Below are 18,706 nucleotides of genomic sequence, written 5' to 3'. Positions count from 1 at the left end.
AGCTACATTCCCAGTTCTTTTTAATTTTTGTTTTGAGACAGGATCTCACTAAGTAACTTAATTTGCTGAGGCTGCCTTAAACTTGTGACCCTCCTGCCTCAGCCTCCCAAGTCACGGGGAATACAGGCATGTGCCACCATACACAGCCACAAAGCTTTTTTAAAAGCAACATTAAGGCCCTTGGCTTCAATTTGATATAAAAAGAATAAATTACTGTTTAATTCATCAAAGCCCAAAGTCTCCTAAATACAAAGTAATGTACTTTTATCAGAAAGTCTGAATAAAATATTTATTGAGACTATTAGCATTCTTTTAAAGGATGCTAATTCTGCTTTTGGTTTCTTAATAACTGTATTTAATTATTTGGTTTGAAGTAGTTTTGTGTGTATGCATTTGAGCATATTAAATTCAGCTTTAGGGCTGGGGATATGGCTCAAGCGGTAGCGCGCTCGCCTGGCATGCGTGCGGCCCGGGTTCAATCCTCAGCACCACATACCAACAAAGATGTTGTGTCCACTGAGAACTAAATAAAATAAATATTAAAAATTCTCTCTCTCTCTCTCTCTCTCTCTCTCTCCTCTCTCTCTCTCTCTTTAAAAATAAATAAATAAATAAATAAATAAATTCAGCTTTAAAGTCTTTATTTGTTGCAGAGTAAAACAAAGCAGTAAATCAAATCAGAACTACAGAAAAAGAAAGTCTATCCTATGAATTTTTTTTAAATATTTATTTTTTAGTTGTAGTTGGACACAGTACCTTTATTTTATTTATTTATTTTCATGTGGTGCTGAGGATCAAACCCAAGGCTTCATACATGCTAGGCAAGCGCTCTGCCGTTGAGCCACAACCCCAGCCCAATCCTATGAATTTAAGGAAGAAAAATTATCACATCATAAATCTTAGTTCCAACGTATTCTATTTCTTAATAAGGCATTTTTTTAATCTTGTAGATGACTTTTTGGTGTTACATCTTGCTGACTTAATTCGCATGGCTTTTATGGCTGCCACAGATCACAGTGATCAACTCCGTCTTTCTGGCCTTGAAACACTATTAGTTGTTATTCGGCGATTTGCAACTATTCCAGAACCAGAGTTTCCAGGTCATGTGATTCTAGAACAGTATCAAGCCAATGTAAGCATTTTCTCTTAGAAAAATTTTTTAATTAAAAACAACAATAAAATGTCTATACAACTATTTTGCATGTCACCTTTCAAATTATATAAGTGAGGATGTTTCTCTTCTAACATATCACCAGTATCATCACCATGTAGAAAATACATACATTTGTGGAAGAAATCTGACAGCTATTAGTTTATAAAGTTTCAAGTACAAGCAAAATGGTACATAAAATAGGTATTTTATAACTTTAAGGATTAATTTTCATAATTAAAACCTTGGTAATTTGAGGGAGTGGAGGATTTCAGAAATGAAATCTTATACAAAATGTCTGAATAAGTAATATAACACCAAATATCCAGATTACATTAAGTCATTACTCCTAGAATAAATAGAATGTTATACTTAACATCCTTTTTAAAAAAAAATTGTAATTTTTTTAACTGATTGTGTTTGGTACATTGTAAAAGCTAGAAAGAGAAAGGAAGATAACAAAATCCTTATCTGTCTTATAATCCTCTAACAGCATTCATCCAAGCATGTCTCTCATTATGATTTAGAGGCAAGTTGTGATAACTAGCAATTAAGGAGACCAGAGCAATTCACTAGTTGGTAAACAATCTTATACCTTTTTCCCAGTAAGTAATGCTAGTGCATACTTAGGGAGAGAGCAAAAAGAAGGAATTGAAGTTACATACAACTGTCATATTAGACTAAAATATTATAATTCAGTTTAATTGAAGGGAGTTCTTATATTTTTATCTTTTTAAAAATTATAAGTATTAGAAATACAATTACAACTCATTTAGGCAGAAAAAGGAAAATTATTGTCAGGAATCTTTTAGTTGGCTCCACTGTCTTCTGCATGGCTTTATTCTGAGGTTTGTCTTTCTAAGTGAGATTAAGATGACTCTCAAGTGCAAAAAAATAAATCCTCTTTTGCAGTTCAGAATTCATTGTTCTGAATTGCAGGAATACTATATCGAAGATAGCTTAAAGTGATGGGATATTGATAAATGAAAAGGTTGGTTCTAAGACTAAAAAATTAATAAAAAGCACAGGTCATGAGAAGGGGGGAAAAATGATTGCTCTCTCAGTACCCAAGTTCTTTTAAAGAGACAGTACTACTTTTCCAGTACTCCCAACAAAAGTCTTAAGAGCTTTCAGTATACCAGTGTGGGTCCCTGGAGCACATGGACTACGAGGTAGGGGAGAAATAGTTCCCCTAAGGAAAACTAGGAATCCCATTATCTAAAAATAAGGGGAAATATGCAGAGCAGGCAAAACCAACAGGTGCCATAATATCTATTAAAAATACATGATTTTAAAATCAGGTTAAAAAGGAGAACTTGTGTTCTCTTATTGATGTTTGATTTGTCATATAATTTCTCTTCAGGTAGGAGCAGCACTTAGACCAGCCTTCACTTCAGAGACACCACCCGATGTGACTGCCAAAGCATGTCAGGTAAATGGTTAAAAAGACACAGCTTAAAAATGGTCTTAGGAAACAGTTCAGTTAGTGATTGAAGCCATGGTTATCTTCTCATTGATCTCAACTTACCATTTTTCTTTTCTTAAGTTTAGAGAACTTCCTTTTCCTTTTTCATAATTGCATGGTAACTCTATCTATAAATATGTCATAATTTATTTAAACAGTTTTATATTGATGGACATATAGGGTTTTTGGTCTTTTGCTGTTATAATAAATAGTGCTACAATATTATGATCTTACGGCTAGGGTTGTGGTTCAGTGGTAGAGTGCATGTGTGAGGCCCTGGGTTTAATCCTCAGCACCACATAAAAAAAATAATAATAAAGTTATAAAAATGTTTTAGAAAATTATAAATGAGAGATTAAATTTTAAAAAATATTATGATCTTCTGCATAGGTCCTTTTTTGAGGGAACTGGGGGAAGGGTCCTGGGAATTGAATTGAATCCACACCCTGGCGCGTGCTAGACAAGCTCTCTACCACTAAGTACACCTTAGCCTTTTTTCTATCTACGTGATAGAGTAAAAAGGGTATCTCATAAGAGATTGAATTAGTATTTCAAATGAGGCTGAACATTTTTTTGATATGTCTAAGAGCCATATAATACATAGTCTTAAAAACTTTTCTTGGAGTGGATTGTCAAACACTTGACATAAGATAATTAAAAGCAGGACTGTCATGAATAAATTAATTATAAACATAATGGAAAAACCTAATTTTAGTCAGTTCTTTCTAATCTTTTTTCTAAATCTAATTTTTAATCAGGTGCTGGGGATTGAACCCAGGGCCTCATGCATGCTACCTGAGCACACACTCTAACATTGAACTGCACCCTAGTGCCTCAGCTTTCTTTTACAGATTGTATTTACAAAACTTTGAGTGCCTTCAATAATCAGAGAACTGTACAAAATATTGTACTGAGTCTCTAATTTGTCATCACTTCATTATATGTGTTCTTATTATTAACTACTTGAAATCTTCTGTGAAGTGAGACAAAAAGTAATACAGTCGCTCCTCAACTTCCAGTGGATTTGCATATTGATAAACATATCATAAGCTGAAATACCTTAAATAGAATATGTATTTAACATACATAGCCTACCAAATATAGATGTAGAGTGCCAGTTGATTTACAGAGTAAATCTCACTACTGTGAAACTGACTAGGAGCTATGGCTCCCTGCTGCTACCCAGCATCATGAGGGCTAGTGTTGTGCATCTCACTAGCCCAGGAAAAGGTCAAAATTCAAAGTACAGTTTCTGCTGATGCATACATATCACCTTTGTATCATTGTAAAGTCAAAAAAACATTAGGTTGAACCATGATAAGTCAGGGACCACCTGTGTATGGAGGGGAGCAAATGAATTTCCTCTAGAAAAAGAGAAGTACCATGATACCTGGAAAAAAAATATAGACAACGCCTGATAATTTAGTAAAGTTTCTGCATTGCAAAATTATGAATAAATTTTGTTTTTAAAATTAAACAGAGTTGCAGTTGTTCTTCAGTGGTAGAGTGCCTGCCTAGCGTGTACAAGGCCCTGGGTTCAATCCTCAGCACCACATAAAAATAAATAAAATAAAGGTATTGTGTCCAACTGCAACTAAAAAATAAGTATTAAAAAAATACATTTTCATCAAAAGAATCAAAATTCATTGGAGTCTTGGGATGTAACTCTGGTAGAGCATTTGTCAAGCATGTATAAGGCCCTGGGTTCAATCCACAGCAACCCAAAAAGTTCTTCATTGGAGTTTTGTATGTTAAGTACTTTATCTTTTAATCAAGTTACAGTACCACACAATGTCTAGTTTTAAATAGAGAGATGAAGTAGTCAAGATTAAGATTTAATTAAAAATGTTAATCCAAACATTAAGACATGATTTCATAGTTTTATTTTTCCAAACTAGTAACATCTAAAATTCTTCAATTTATTTACGAAGCAGCACTTTTGTTTATTAAGTTGCACTGATTTCCTGGCTTACACTTCCTTCCCTTTTGAAGTGCTGACTTTGATCACTGTTACCAGCTGTATTCTATTGGGTATATCAATGACAAGATGGTTTCAGTGACTAGATTCCTGATATGCCATTGAGCTCTGCTAAACTCACAAGAGAAATATTTATTTTTAAATCTAACTTTTGATTTTCTCAAAAACCAGGTTTGCAGTGCCTGGATAGCAAGTGGAGTTGTAAGTGACCTTAGTGATCTCCGAAGAGTTCATCAGTTGCTGGTTTCATCATTAACAAAAATACAGGCTGGAAAAGAAGCTCTAAGTCACTTATATAATGAAAGTGCTTCTACCATGGAGATCTTAGCTGTTTTAAAAGCCTGGGCAGAGGTTAGTACTTTTTAATTTGTAACTGGGATTTTGGAATTTATTAATAAACACCTTAGGATATCAACTGAAATTAACTTTTATGAAACAGTAAATCTCCAGGCATGGTGGTGCATACCTATAATCCCAGGAACTTGAAAGACTGAAGCAGGAGGATTACAAGATTGAGGCCAGCCTCAGCAATTTAATGAGTTTCTAAGCAATTTAGCAAGACCCTGTGTCAAAATAAAAAATTAAAAGGGCTAGGGATAAGGCTCAGTTGTTAAGGACCCCTTAGTTCTGTCCCCAGTACCAAAAAAAAAAAAAAAAAAAAAAAAGTTAACTGTAAAAAAAAAAAAAGACTTCCAACATGACATTTACTTATATGTTAATTAACATGTTGATCAAAATTCAGTAATAGTTCTCTTACCTAGCATGTACAAGGGGAGTTTGATCCACCACACAGAAAAAAGAGTCCTCATTGTCTGCTGCTTTAAGCAGGAACAATTATGAACCAGAGAAAGGTCCTAATAGTCAATGAAAATAAATTTTTATTGAAGTCAGTTCTTGAATATATGCAACTGCTTGTATGTTCTGTCAACTCTATAACACATACTTTAATGTTTGTTAATGCTCTTTCATAGAATGACATTCAGATACTAAGTAGCAGTCACTCATTTTTAAGAATAAAGGAATCTTATAATAATATATTTACATTATATTTATTTAATTTCTAATCAGGAGCAAAGTTATATCATTTGTTAGTTTACTATGGAAATTTTAACATACACAAAAACAGACAGAATAGTATAATGAATATACATATAAGCCAGCTTGAATAGTTATCAAACATGGCTAGTCTTGGTTTATGTATCATTTTAATGAATATATGAAATCAGATTGCAACTCAGAAAATTAGCCAACTGTACAAAAGGGTTTTCTCCAATAGTGCTATTTTAAGCCTTAAGGTTGTAAACTCTCAATGTTTGTTGTCATTTACTGTTGACAAGACTTTGGTTAGGAAGTAGTTCTGCCTACATTTAGTAACTGGATCTAATTGTCTTTTTAACAGTCAACTCTTTATGCTTTGAAAGCATATGATTTTCCTAGAGAAAACAAATTCTGTAACCTATTTTATAAATAAGTCTTTGGAGTAGGCACAGTGGCACACGCCTGTAATCCCAGCAGACCAGGAGGCTAAGGCAGAAGGATCACAAGTTTGAGGCAACTTAATGAGGCCCTAAGCAACTTGTTGAGACCCTGCCCGAAAGTAAAAAATAGAAAGGGTTGGGAATGTAGCTCAGTGGGTTCAATTCCCAATACCAAAAAAAAGAAAAAAAAAAACAGAAAGAAGTCTTTGCTCATTGGTGTTATTTATAATAATTTAAGTCTGTGGGCTCTTGATTAAGCCCATTAACTCCTCTTATTCTTTCCTCAGTAAAATAAAGACTAACCCACATTCTATGAAACTGAAGTCCATAATTCTTCATCTGAAATCCTTAGAGCCAGATATATCTGGAATTCAGAATTTGGAGGATTTAAAAAAACTGTTATGGTATATATTCTGTGTCTTCATCTGAGAAGTCTGGGGCAATGCCATAGACTCTATAATCAAACATATTAGTATATCTATATTACAATTTTTTGTATTTGTACTTCATTCTATCTAGACATTATACATGAGTTAAGTCAGTTTTGCCACTAGATTAGTTTATCATGAACTTATATTTTTCAGATTTTTTTTAGTGTTGCTGGTAAAGGGACAGTACATGTTATATATGTTATGTACAATGTTAATTGTTTACCATTCTGTGGTCCATGTTAAATCCATTTATGGGGGCTGGGGATGTGGCTCAAGCAGTAGCGCGCTCGCCTGGCATGCATGTGGCCCGGGTTCGATCCTCAGCACCACATACGAACAAAGATGTTGTGTCCACCAAAAACTAAAAAATAAATATTAAAACACTCTCTCTCTCTCTCTCTCTCTCTCTCTCTCTCTCTCTCTCTAAAAAAAAAATAAATCCATTTATGTAAATGAATTTTAATGAAAACATTTTCAGTATTTCAGCTTTTCAGTTCAGAGATAGCTGCCTGAAGCCATCTTTTGAGATTCATCCATTACCTGGCTTAGTGAGAAAGAGTGCTATGAAAAATTATTTGTAGCTATCATGGTTTTTTAAGTACACAGTGGTAGCGTATTTACCAGGTGTATCTTTTTACCCCAGTTTTGTGTGTGTGGTTACACATGTATGCCTTCTGTATATTACAATACTTTTCAAATTCATTATGCTCACCTTTTCATCAGACACAAGATTTTCCTGTTTATAAATTAATCTTTAACAGGTCTACATAATTGCTGTGCAAAGACATAAAAACAACAAGCAAACTTTGAAAACTACCAGCTATTCAGAAGAGAGTGTCAGAAATGGGTCAAATTCATCGTATGGACTGCTTGACTTGGTCTACACAGATCTTGGCACACTAAGCAGACTCTGGCTTGCTGCACTTCAGGATTTTGCTCTTTTAACTTTGCCTTCAGAATTTGCTTCCCAACTTCCTGTTGATGGTAAGGAAGTAAAATAATTAGGTATTTCCTAGAGTGACAATAACTAACATTTCCAAAACTTCTTCTTTAGCAAATAATGTTTATCTGAAGCATTTTTCTCAGAACAATTTTCATTCACAGGATGAGTTTCCAAGAGTTGCTTCAGAGTAGACACCCAGGAGTTCATTCCTGAGGTCATAAGTCATGCATATCACCTCATAAGGTATTGCCAAATCACTTTCTGAAGTGATTATAACCATTTTGTATGCCCACCAACAACATGTTTCTATTTCTTTCCACCTTCCCAACATGATATATTATCATTATGATTATGAAATAGTATTTCATTGTTTTTTTTTCCTTTGATGATCTTTTTTGTATATTTATAGTCTCTGTAAGTTGCTTTTTCCATAAATATCCTAATCATAATCTTTTCTTTGCCTGTTTTCTCTTTGGTGTTTGTCCCTTTCTTACTGATTCATTAATCCTTTTATATGCATTTTAATACTGCTCCTTTGTAGTGTTGTCTTATACATATTTTCTCAATCTTTAGCTTGTCCTTTTATGTTTTTAAAATTAATTATCAGTCACTTATGGTTTGTGTTTTTGTGTATTACCTGATACCTGAATGAGACCTATCAGCTTTAAAGTTTTGCCTTTTTAGGGCTGGGAATGTGACTCAGTGGTAGAGTGCTATGACTAGCATACATGAAGCCCTGGGGGGATCCCCAGCACCAAAAAAACTTTTTTTTTTTGCTTTTACATTTTAAACTTTAGTTGAACTGAATGTGTAAGTGTGGAAGGAGATAGGAATCTAATTTTATAGTAAGTTAGTAATGCCATTTTATGTTTTGGATATTTGGTAGCCACTCTTACTCTTCCTAATGTTATCTCAAAGCATCTTGGCTGTTATTGTCTCTTTATTTCATGATATGTATTTTAGATTCAGCCTGTTGAGTTCTATTAGAATTTTGATGGTATTTAACACAAAGAAATGTTAGAGTATTTATTGTACTTTTTAGTAGCGTAAGGATGGAAACAAAATGCAGGTAAACTGATTTATTGTCAACTCAACCACAAAGGCGAATGACATACGTATATCAACATAAATAAATCTTCAAATCATAATATTAGGTTAAAAAATGCAAGTCCCAAAAGGATACATATAATATGCATTCTTTTTTTTTTTTAAGAGAGAGTGAGAGAGAGAGAGGGGGACAGAGAGAGAGAGAGAATTTTTTTAAATATTCATTTTTTTTTTCTTAGTTCTCGACGGACACAACATCTTCGTTTGTATGTGGTGCTGAGGATCGAACCCGGGCCGCACACACGCTAGGCGAGCACACTACCGCTTGAGCCACATCCCCAGCCCTATAATATGCATTCTTATTTAAAGTTTTGAGTAAACTTTATTGAACACACAAAATAATAGCATGTACCTGGGTATGGTAGCACATGACTATAATCCTAGAGATTCAGAAGGCTAAGGCCAAAGGAATCCAAGTTCAAGACTAGCCTGGGCAATTTAGCAAGAGCCTGTCTCAACACAAATAATAAAAAAGGGCTGATTTGGGGGATGGGACTATAGCTCAGTTGGTAGAGTGCTTGCCTTGCATGCACAAGGCCTTGGGGTTCAATCCCCAGCACCACAAAAAAAAAAAAAAAAGTTGGGGAGGGGCGCTGATTTGGGATGTAGTTTAGTGGTAGAGTGCCCCTGGATTCAATCTTTGGTACAAAGGGAGAAGGAATATGTATATGTATGTGTATAAATACGTATTTTTGAAAGTATAGCAGCATGAATGAATCTCTAAATATGTTGTAAGGTAGCATAAGTCAATTACAGACACATACATACTGTAGATATGATTCCATTTATATAAAATCTAAGAACAAGCAAAACTCACCTATCCTGATAAAAATTAGAAAGTAAAGCCAGATTCAGTGGTGCATTCCTGTAATCCCAGCAGCTCCAGAGACTCAGGCGGGAGGATTGCGACTTCCAAGCCAGCCTCAGCAACTTAATGAGGCCCTAAGAAACTTAGTGAGACCCTGTCTCTAAATATAATATAAAAAAGGGCTGGGGATGTGGCTCTAGGGGTTAAGCACCCTTGGTTCAATCCCCAGTACGAAAAAAATAACAATCAGAAAGTAACTTCCTTGGGACTTGAGGGAACTGATAGAAAAGGTTGGATATGAGTGAACTTTGCAAGTGATAGAAATGGTCTTTATCTTGAAACAGAGAAAAGAGAAAATGTATTGTAAACTAATCTTTTATTTATCCTGAAACAGTTTGATTCCCTCTTTTTTTTTTAACTTATTTTTCTTTAGGTGGTGCTTTCTATACAGCAGAGACTAGTGAAAATGCAAAAATGCATTATTACAACTCCTGGGCCCTTATTCTCCATGCTACAGCCTTGTGGCTTACAAGCACAGGCTTTGTTGTTGCTGACCCAGATGAGGGCGCATCTAATCTCTCAAGGCCTGTGACACCAACTTCCATGTGTCAGGATTCATCATCTGGGGCTACAGTAAAGTCCCCTGAGGATGTCTATACTGATAGATTCCATCTTATTTTAGGTGAGTAAAAGAGCTTACAAGATGACAATGCCAGAGGGGTTTTTCTCCTTCTCCTCCTCCTTTTCCTCTTTCTTCCCCTTCCATCCTCCTTCCCTTCCCCCTTTTCTTCCTTGAGGAGAGAAGGAAGAAGAGTAAATATCAAATTTGTTTATAAACTACAAGTTTATTTATTTATTTATTGTGTGTGTATAGTTGTTGATGGACATTTATTTTATATGCAGTGCTAATCGAATCCAATGCCTCACATATGCTAGTTAAGCCCTCTACCACTGAGTCACAACCCCAGCCCCCAAGTTTTTGTTTTTTGTTTTTTAATTTTTAAATTTTATTTATTTTTGGTACTAGGGATTGAACCCAGGTACACTTAACCACTGACCCACATACCCAGCCTTTTTTAAAATTTTGAGACAGGGCCTCACTAAGTTGCTAAGGTTGACATCAAACTTGCAATCCTCTTGCCTTAACCTCCTGAGCCTCTGGGATTCCAGGCATGTGCCACCATGCCCATCAAATCTTTGTCTTTTTGTTGTTGTTGTTGTTGTTGTTTTGTTATTTTTCTGTCCAAATTAAGCCTTGTACTATGCTTTGCCACATAGAGGAGTTATTCTCTTTTTTCTTCTCCTTTCCATATTTTCTATTGGCACATTATATTGTACATATGATGGGATTTGTTGTAGTTTTCAAATATGCATATGATATAACAATATAATTTGGGCAGTATTCCTTCCCAGCACTTCCAGAGGGGTTACTCTTTTTTTTGGCAGGGGGGTCCCAGGGATTGAACTTGGGCACTTGGCTACTGAGCCACAACTGGCCATATTTTGTATTTTATTTAGAGACAAGGTCTCACTGAGTTGCTTGATGCCTTGCTTTTGCTGAGACTGAGTTTTAACTCATGATCCTCATGCCTCAGCCTTGCAAGCTGCTGGGTTTACAGGCATGTGCCACCACACCCCGGCCCAGGGGTTATTCTTCAGTTGTACATTATTGCCTGTCTCTTCTTGTGACTGTCACCTCATTGTTAAGTATTAGTGAGAACTTTGATATCACTGGGTAAATTTGTATATATTTTATAAAATTAAAAACTTTATTAAGTCTAGAATTCTGTTGTAAGTTGGCTTCAGTATCCAGTCAAATAAATTATAGTAATTTTTGTATGAAAAAACGTCATTCTTTCCACGTGATTTTTAAAAGCTCCATGTCATAGCTACAAATGTTCTGAATTTCTCACTATATACATTAAAAATAGCAATATTATGAGGGACAATTCCCTGTTCTCAACAATTTCAAATTTTAAGAAAGCAAGCTTGCTGGGCGCAATGATGCATGCCTAGAATCCTAGCAGCTGAGGCAAGAAGATCTCAAGTTCAAAGTCATCCTCAGCAAAAGTGAGGCACTAAGCAACTCAGTAAGACCCTGTCTCTAAATAAAATACAAAATAGGGCTGGGGATATGGCTCAGTGGTTGAATGGCCCTGAGTTCAACTCCAAGTACCAAAAATAAAAACAAAAAAAATCAGTAAAATTTTTAGATTCCTGAAGTTTAATTAATCCATTATTTAGCTTTCCCAGAACTGATTTTATTTTTTATTTGGTGTTGTTGCTGGGATTGAACCTAGGGCCTCATGGATGCTAAGCAAATGTTGTACCAGAACTTCATTTAAAAGTGAGATGTTTTGGGACTGGAGTAGTGGCTCGGTGGTAGAGTGCTTGCCTCACATGTATTAGGCCCTGGTTTTAATCCTCAGCACCACATAAATATAAATAAATAAAATTTTAAAAATATATCCATTGACAAACATACTTTTTTTTAAAAAAAGTGAGGTGTCTTTCTCTCTGATAAGTTCATGCTGAGCCATAACGGGGCAGATGGGGAGAATGGGAAAAATGGAGGAACTGTAATTGAGCAAAGGGGAGGAGGCATGAGGCTGGAAAAATGGTGGAATGAGTTGGACATCATTACCCTAGGTACTTGTATGACTGCAACACTATATTGTGTGTACACCCAGAGAAATGAAAAGTTGTGCTGCAGTTGTGTACAGTGAATCAAAATGCATTCTGCTGTCATATAAACCTAATTAGAATAAATAAATAAATTTATTTTTTAAAAAAAGCAGAACAGGAGATACCTATAAAAAAATGGAAAAAAAAGTGAGGTATCTAAGATAACACAGTTTCTTGAATAAATGAAATAATTTTTCATATTTAATGTAGTTCTAAGGAAACAAACTCTTAAGTTCAATCCAGATTATTGATGAAATGAAAATGAGTTATAGGGGCTGGGGATGTGGCTCAAGAAGTAGTGTGCTCGCCTGGCATGCGTGCGGCCCGGGTTCAATCCTCAGGCGCCACATACAAACAAAGATGTTGTGTCCGCTGAAAACTAAAAAAAAATAAATATTAAAAAATTCTCTCTCTCTCTCTCTCTTTCTCTCTCTCTCAAAAAAAAAAGAAAATGAGTTATAAAGGTAAATGATTAAATTAAGTAGATTTGTGATTCATAGCTGTTATTTTTTATTCCCAGGTCAGAAATGACTAGATTCCTATATCCTTGAGCCTATTAAACATTTTTCTAAGGGGCTGGGGTTGTGACTCAGTGGTAGAGTGCTTGCCTAGCATGTGTGAGGCACTGGGTTCGATCCTCAGCACCACATGTAAATAAATAAAAATAAAGGTTCATTGACAGCTAAAAATAAATAAATAAATAAAAATTGTTTCTGGGGGCCTGGGGTGTGGCTCGGTGGTAGAGTACTTGCCCTGCATGTGTGGGGTACTAGGTTCAATCCTCATCACCACATAAATAAATAAAACAAAATAAAACTGTTGTGTCCATCTACAACTAAAAAAAATTTTTTTAATTTAAAAACATTGTTTCTAGTGGCTGGGATTATAGCTTGATGGAAGAAAATGTACTTAGCATGTGCAAGGCCCTACATTCAATCTCTAGCCACCCCCCAAAAATAATTTTTTTTTGTTTCCAATTGCCTTAGGATGAGAGCTTTTAAAAAATAGACTTTAGGACTAGGGTATGGCTCAATAGTAGAGCATTCTCTTGGCACTTGTAAGGCACTGGGTTCAATCCTCAGCACCACATAAAAATAAATGAATTAAGTAAAAGCATTGTGTCTATCTAGACTAAAAAATAAAAAACTTTATAGTTTTGGGGGATGTGGCTCAGTGGGAGAATGCTTGTCTAGCATGTGCAAGGCCCTAGGTTTGATCCCCAGCACTGGAAAAGAAAAGAAAAAAGTAGTAATAATAGTACCTACTTCATCTCATATTATGAAAATTGAGTAAAATGATATATGCAAAGTATAGTGCCTGATACATGATAATCACTCAAATTTTAGTCAAAATAGAGTTGTGAAGTTCTACATACTAACTTCCCTAATACAATTTTATTGTAATTTTTGCATCTTTGAACAACTTAATAGCAATTAAGCAAATTGTACACAAGCCTAGTTGAAATTATTCTTTGTGTATATATAGATAACAAAATTTAAGAGACTTAACATTATTAATTTATGGGTTTTGGTCTTAAAGTCATTGTAATTTAATTTGTACTACCTTTTTGCTAAGTTTATTTGTATCTTATAAAAAAACAGGATATTATTTAACTTCATGATGTAAGAATCTCAAAAGCGGCCTCCTTCTCTTTTTGCTTCCTATAGGAATCAGTGTGGAATTTCTATGTTCATTGCGCTCAGATGCAACCATGGAAAGTATTACTGCATGTTTACATGCATTACAAGCCCTTTTAGATGTTCCTTGGCCCAGATCTAAAATTGGCAGTGATCAGGTGATTTCTCGTTTTGGGGGGGCTTCTGTAGATCTCAAGGAATACAAATATGTTCAGATTACTACAGTAAGCAGAAATTAACACAAAAGTAAAAAGAGAAGTCATTTAAGATTACAAGGCACAGCTGGGCCTTGGAACCAGAATGCCATCAGCATGTGTGATGACCCAGGAGCTATCATACTTCTGGCTGCCACTTCTGTCTCTGCTTTTTGCAGTGATAGGAAGGTTCCATATTGAATTGTCCAGGACAGTAACTGCTAGGTATACATGGTATTCTTTCTTTGCTCTGTTTCTGTGAACCCCAATTTTTGCATTCACTTGTATCTTATGTTCGATTTTCCCAAGAAAGTATCTGATTGGGTCTTATAGTTACTATCCATTTTAAAGTATTCTTGTTGGCAAGTTCTCCTACCAGGTCTTTTCAAGAGACTGTTGTCTAGCCTGTAGGTGGAGTTGTGGCCGTGGTAAAATAATTGCTATACAAAGTGTGACTCTTTTTTTGCTGCTTCTCTCAAGGGTAAATATGCATTCAGCAGGCACTGTTAGCTTCATGTATTATCCAGTATATTAATTTTGTTGCCATTGACTCAGGTGTTAAGGTAAACAGGAGATCTGATTTCCTCTCTACGTAGACTATTATTTAATACTATGATTTGCTAGGTTTAAAACATTAGCAGGTTCTTACCAGACTTGAGTTGGACATAAGTAAATCATAAACTCTGTGTTGTTTTCTCTATTAAAACAAGTATTATAATGACAGATTTACTCTATTATTTTCAAAAATAAAGGAAAGCAATCAGAGTAACTAATAAAAAAAGAGAAGGAGAAATTAAATAGTATCTCTGCAGTGTATTTTATTCTTTAAAAAAAGAGATCCAGGGGCTGAGGATGTGGCTCAAGCGGTAGCACGCTCGCCTGGCATGCGTGCGGCCCGGGTTCGATCCTCAGCACCACATACAAACAAAGATGTTGTGTCTGCTGAAAACTAAAAAATATAAATAAATATTTTTTAAAAATTCTCTCTCTCCCTCTCTCTCTCAAAAAAAAAAGAGATCCATTTTAACACTCTACCTCTCCTTCATTCTTCATTATTAGTAGAAACTTTAATGTAAATTTAATAACCTACATGTCAGCCTTTGTGTTCTTTAGTTAAGTTTCCCATCTTGTTTTGGAAATTTCCTTTCCATTTTTCCCAGTTTAGGACGTATGTGGAAATGATCTTTTGTCATAGTACCATCTCCCACAAAGACTGGACAAAACAGTCTGGAGTTGGTTTAAGATTATTTGTAACTTTATTACACTAACATCCTTATTTTTTATAAGCAATATGTCATATTCTCTTTTTCTGAATTTTGTCAAAATGACATTTAACACTAGTATATTTTACCAAAAACAAAACACAATGATATATAATATCCTATCCACTACTTGTTTTCTATGATAGGATTTGGGTATTGAGTTGCTGAATGTGCTGCACCGAGTAATTTTAACCAGAGAATCACCTTCCATTCAATTGGCTTCACTTGAAGTGGTAAGGCAGATTATCTGTGCTGCTCAAGAACACGTGAAGGAGAAAAGACGAAGCGCAGAAGGTAAGTGTTAACCCTTAATGCCAAATGAATCACATAGTATCATTAACTTTTAAAGTATTACTTTATGTAGTCTTGATAATATATTGTGTATAGGATAAAAATTGAGCATCTATAGACATGGCTTTAAATCCTCTCATTCTCTTCTTCCTGTTAGCTTGGATATTGTCAGTAGTCAAGCCATTATTCTTTGGGAAAAAGAGAACTTTAGCCAGGCACAGTGGTGCACATCTATAATCCCAGTGGCTCTGGAGACTGAGCAGGAGAATTTTGAGTTCAAAGCCAGTTTCAGCAATTTAGTGAGGCCCTAAGCAACTCAGTGATACCCTGTCTCTAAATAAAACACAGAGGACTGATAATGTGGCTCAGTGGTTAAATGCCCCTGAGTTCAATCCCGGGTATCAAAAGAGAGAGAGAACTTTAACAAAACTTGGGAGGAAAAACGTCCCTTATACTGCTAGAGTGTTTGTTTTAGTTGCACCAGTGTACATGGAAAGAATTATTAATGTCTTGGGTACACAAACTGTTGTTTACACGTCCAACATGACTTTGTTAGATTTGTCCTTTAAGATTTCATTTGACCATAGAATCTCCTTCCATTCAATTGATTTCTGCATATATTTGAAAATTCCATATAACCATAGCCAGGTGTGGTGGCCCACACCTGTAATCCCACGGACTCAGGAGACTGAGGCAGGAGGATTCCAAGTTCAAAGCCAGGCTCAACAACTTAGTGAAGCCCTAAGCAACTTATGGAGACCCTGTCTCAAAATTTTAAAAAAAAAAAAAAATTGGCTGGAAATGTGCCTCAGTAATTAAATGCCTCTGGGTTCAGTCCCCCAGTACCTCAGGTGACAAACTCATTGTTAGAGCTCCAGCACTTGACCATTGAGCCATATCCCCAGCCTTATTTTGTATTTTATTTAAAGATAGAGTCTCACTGAGCTGCTTACCACCTCGTGAAGTTGCTGAGGCTGGTTTTGGACTTGAGATTCTCCTGCCTCAGTCTCCTGAGCTGCTGGGATTACAAGTGTGCGCCAACACACTTGGCCATATTCACATTTTTAATGGAAAGAGGTTTAATAGGCAATATTTAAAGGCTGACAAGGTTGTAAGGATTTTTTTATCCATAACTTTTTTTTTTTTTAAGAGAGAGTGAGAGAGGGGAGAGAGTGAGAGAGGGGAGAGAGTGAGAGAGAGAGAGAATTTTTAATATTTATTTTTAGTTCTCGACGGACACAACATCTTTGTTGGTATGTGGTGCTGAGGATCGAACCCGGGCCGCACGCATGCCAGGCGAGCGCGCTACCGCTTGAGCCACATTCCCAGCCCCCATAACTTTTTTAATACCCAAGACTAGCTATAAAATATGTTACCTAGGGGCTGGGATTGTAGCTAAGTGGTAGAACACTTGCCTAGCACATGTGAGGCACTGAATTCATTCCTCAACACCACATAAAAATAAAGAAAGAAAGAAAGAAAGAAAGAGAGAGAGAGAGAGAGAGAGAGAAAGAAAGAAAAAGAAAGAAAGAAAGAAAGGTTAAAAAGAATATGTTACCTATACAGAAAGGAATTAAATTGTCATCTACCAGAAATAAAGCTGGCACAAATTATTTACTAAACTCTGTTTTTCCTGTCTTTTAGTTGATGATGGGGCTGCAGAAAAGGAAACCCTACCAGAGTTTGGAGAGGGAAAAGACACCGGAGGACTTGTGCCTGGGAAGTCCTTGGTTTTTGCAACACTTGAATTGTGTGTATGCATTCTTGTTAGACAGCTCCCAGAACTAAATCCTAAATTGACAGGTAGCTCAGGAGTAAAAGCTTCAAAGCCACAAATACTGTCAGAAGATGGAAGTAGATTGGTTTCGGCTGCATTGGTTATCATCTCTGAACTTCCTGCAGTGTGCTCTCCTGAAGGTATGGAATTTAGTTGCTAATCTTTTCCTCTTCCTCCTCTTTTTTTTTGGGGGGGAGGGAATACCAGGGATTGAAACTAAGGGTGTTTAACCACTGAGCCACATTCCCAGACATTTTTATATTTTATTTAGAGACTGGGTCTCACTAAGTTGCTTAGAGCCTCGATAAATTTGCTAAGGCTGACTTTGAACTCATAATCCTCCTGCCTCATCCTCCCAAGCCCCTGGGACTATAGGCATGCACTACTGCACCCTTCTCCTCTTCCTCCTCTTGTTTGTGTGTGGAGGCAGGAGGATTGAACCAAGACCTCACACACAAGCTAGGAAAGTGCTCTACCACTGAGCTCTGTCCCCAGCCTCATATACCTTAACACAGGATTTAAGACTTTCCACATAGCTCTACTGAGCTGTTGCTTTTTTTCTTTTTTTTTTTTTTTTGGTAACAAGAATTGAATCAGGGCCACTTAACTACTGAGCCACATCCCAGTCCTTTTTTATTTTTTATATTGAGACAGGATCTCACTAAGTTGCTTCAGGCCTTACTAAGGAGTTACTTCCTTTGCCTGATTGCTTCTGTGAAAATCCTAAACCCAGTCGTATTTGTGTTCATCCTTGTTCTGTGCTGTTATCCATGCTATTCCTTGATCCAAAATTACTCTATCCCATAGGACTGGGGATTGAGCCTATCGCTCAATGAGGTGCTCTGTCACTGACCTTTATCCCAGTCCTTTTATTTTTTTAGATAGTGTCTCACTACATTGCTTAGACTGGCCTTCCAAGTTGGAATCTTACTGCCTCAGTTCCCTCAATCTCTGGAATGACAGGCAAGTACCACCATGCCTAGTTCCTCTACTTTATAAATTGTTTTCTTTCTTCAAAATTCAACTCCAGGGCTGAGGATGTAATTCATTGGTAGAACACTTGCCTAGCATGCTTGTGGCCCTGGATTCAATCACAACACCCCCCCCCCAAAAAAAAAGAATAGTCCAATTTCAGCCCTAGATCATCTGTAAAAGCTTCACTATTTAGCACATACTGAGTTTTGTTTATCAGGTATATACAGATTTTTTTTCTATATATAGATCTATAGCTTTTATCTGCCAATGACATTTTATGTCTTTGATTATTACTTATACATATATATATACATATATTTGTGTCTTGATCAAAACTAAATGTTGTGGTCTACAAAAATCTAGCACATAACAGGTACTTAGTACTTAATATATACTTCTTAATTGGTAGCCATATTTCTGCTTAAATGTGTTATGACCAATTTATATGCTATTTATTTTTAACCTCATGATTTTAAACTTCAATTTGAATTAAAACTTTTACTCCTTGTTCTTTCACACAGATTT

At 35.8% G+C, this 18,706-nt stretch overlaps 1 protein-coding gene across 5 annotated transcripts in view; it reads left to right on the top strand.

Annotated features, from left to right (window-relative positions):
- Positions 1-18,706, top strand: part of Heatr5a (HEAT repeat containing 5A) — a 125,356-nt gene that overhangs the window by 94,737 nt on the left and 11,913 nt on the right. For all 5 annotated transcript variants that reach the window (XM_077799597.1, XM_077799595.1, XM_077799598.1 and 2 more), the window contains 8 exons: positions 951-1,132; positions 2,514-2,582; positions 4,765-4,944; positions 7,264-7,486; positions 9,794-10,042; positions 13,713-13,840; positions 15,285-15,432; positions 17,074-17,346. In XM_077799597.1, coding sequence (XP_077655723.1) covers positions 951-1,132; positions 2,514-2,582; positions 4,765-4,944; positions 7,264-7,486; positions 9,794-10,042; positions 13,713-13,840; positions 15,285-15,432; positions 17,074-17,346 — 1,452 coding nt within the window. The remainder of the gene's footprint in view (positions 1-950; positions 1,133-2,513; positions 2,583-4,764; positions 4,945-7,263; positions 7,487-9,793; positions 10,043-13,712; positions 13,841-15,284; positions 15,433-17,073; positions 17,347-18,706) is intronic.

This window comes from Urocitellus parryii, chromosome 6 (assembly GCF_045843805.1).
Source record: "Urocitellus parryii isolate mUroPar1 chromosome 6, mUroPar1.hap1, whole genome shotgun sequence".
Classification (NCBI taxonomy): domain Eukaryota; kingdom Metazoa; phylum Chordata; class Mammalia; order Rodentia; family Sciuridae; genus Urocitellus; species Urocitellus parryii.
Note: the sequence above shows the minus strand (reverse complement) of the source record. Positions and strands in the feature narration are given on the sequence as shown.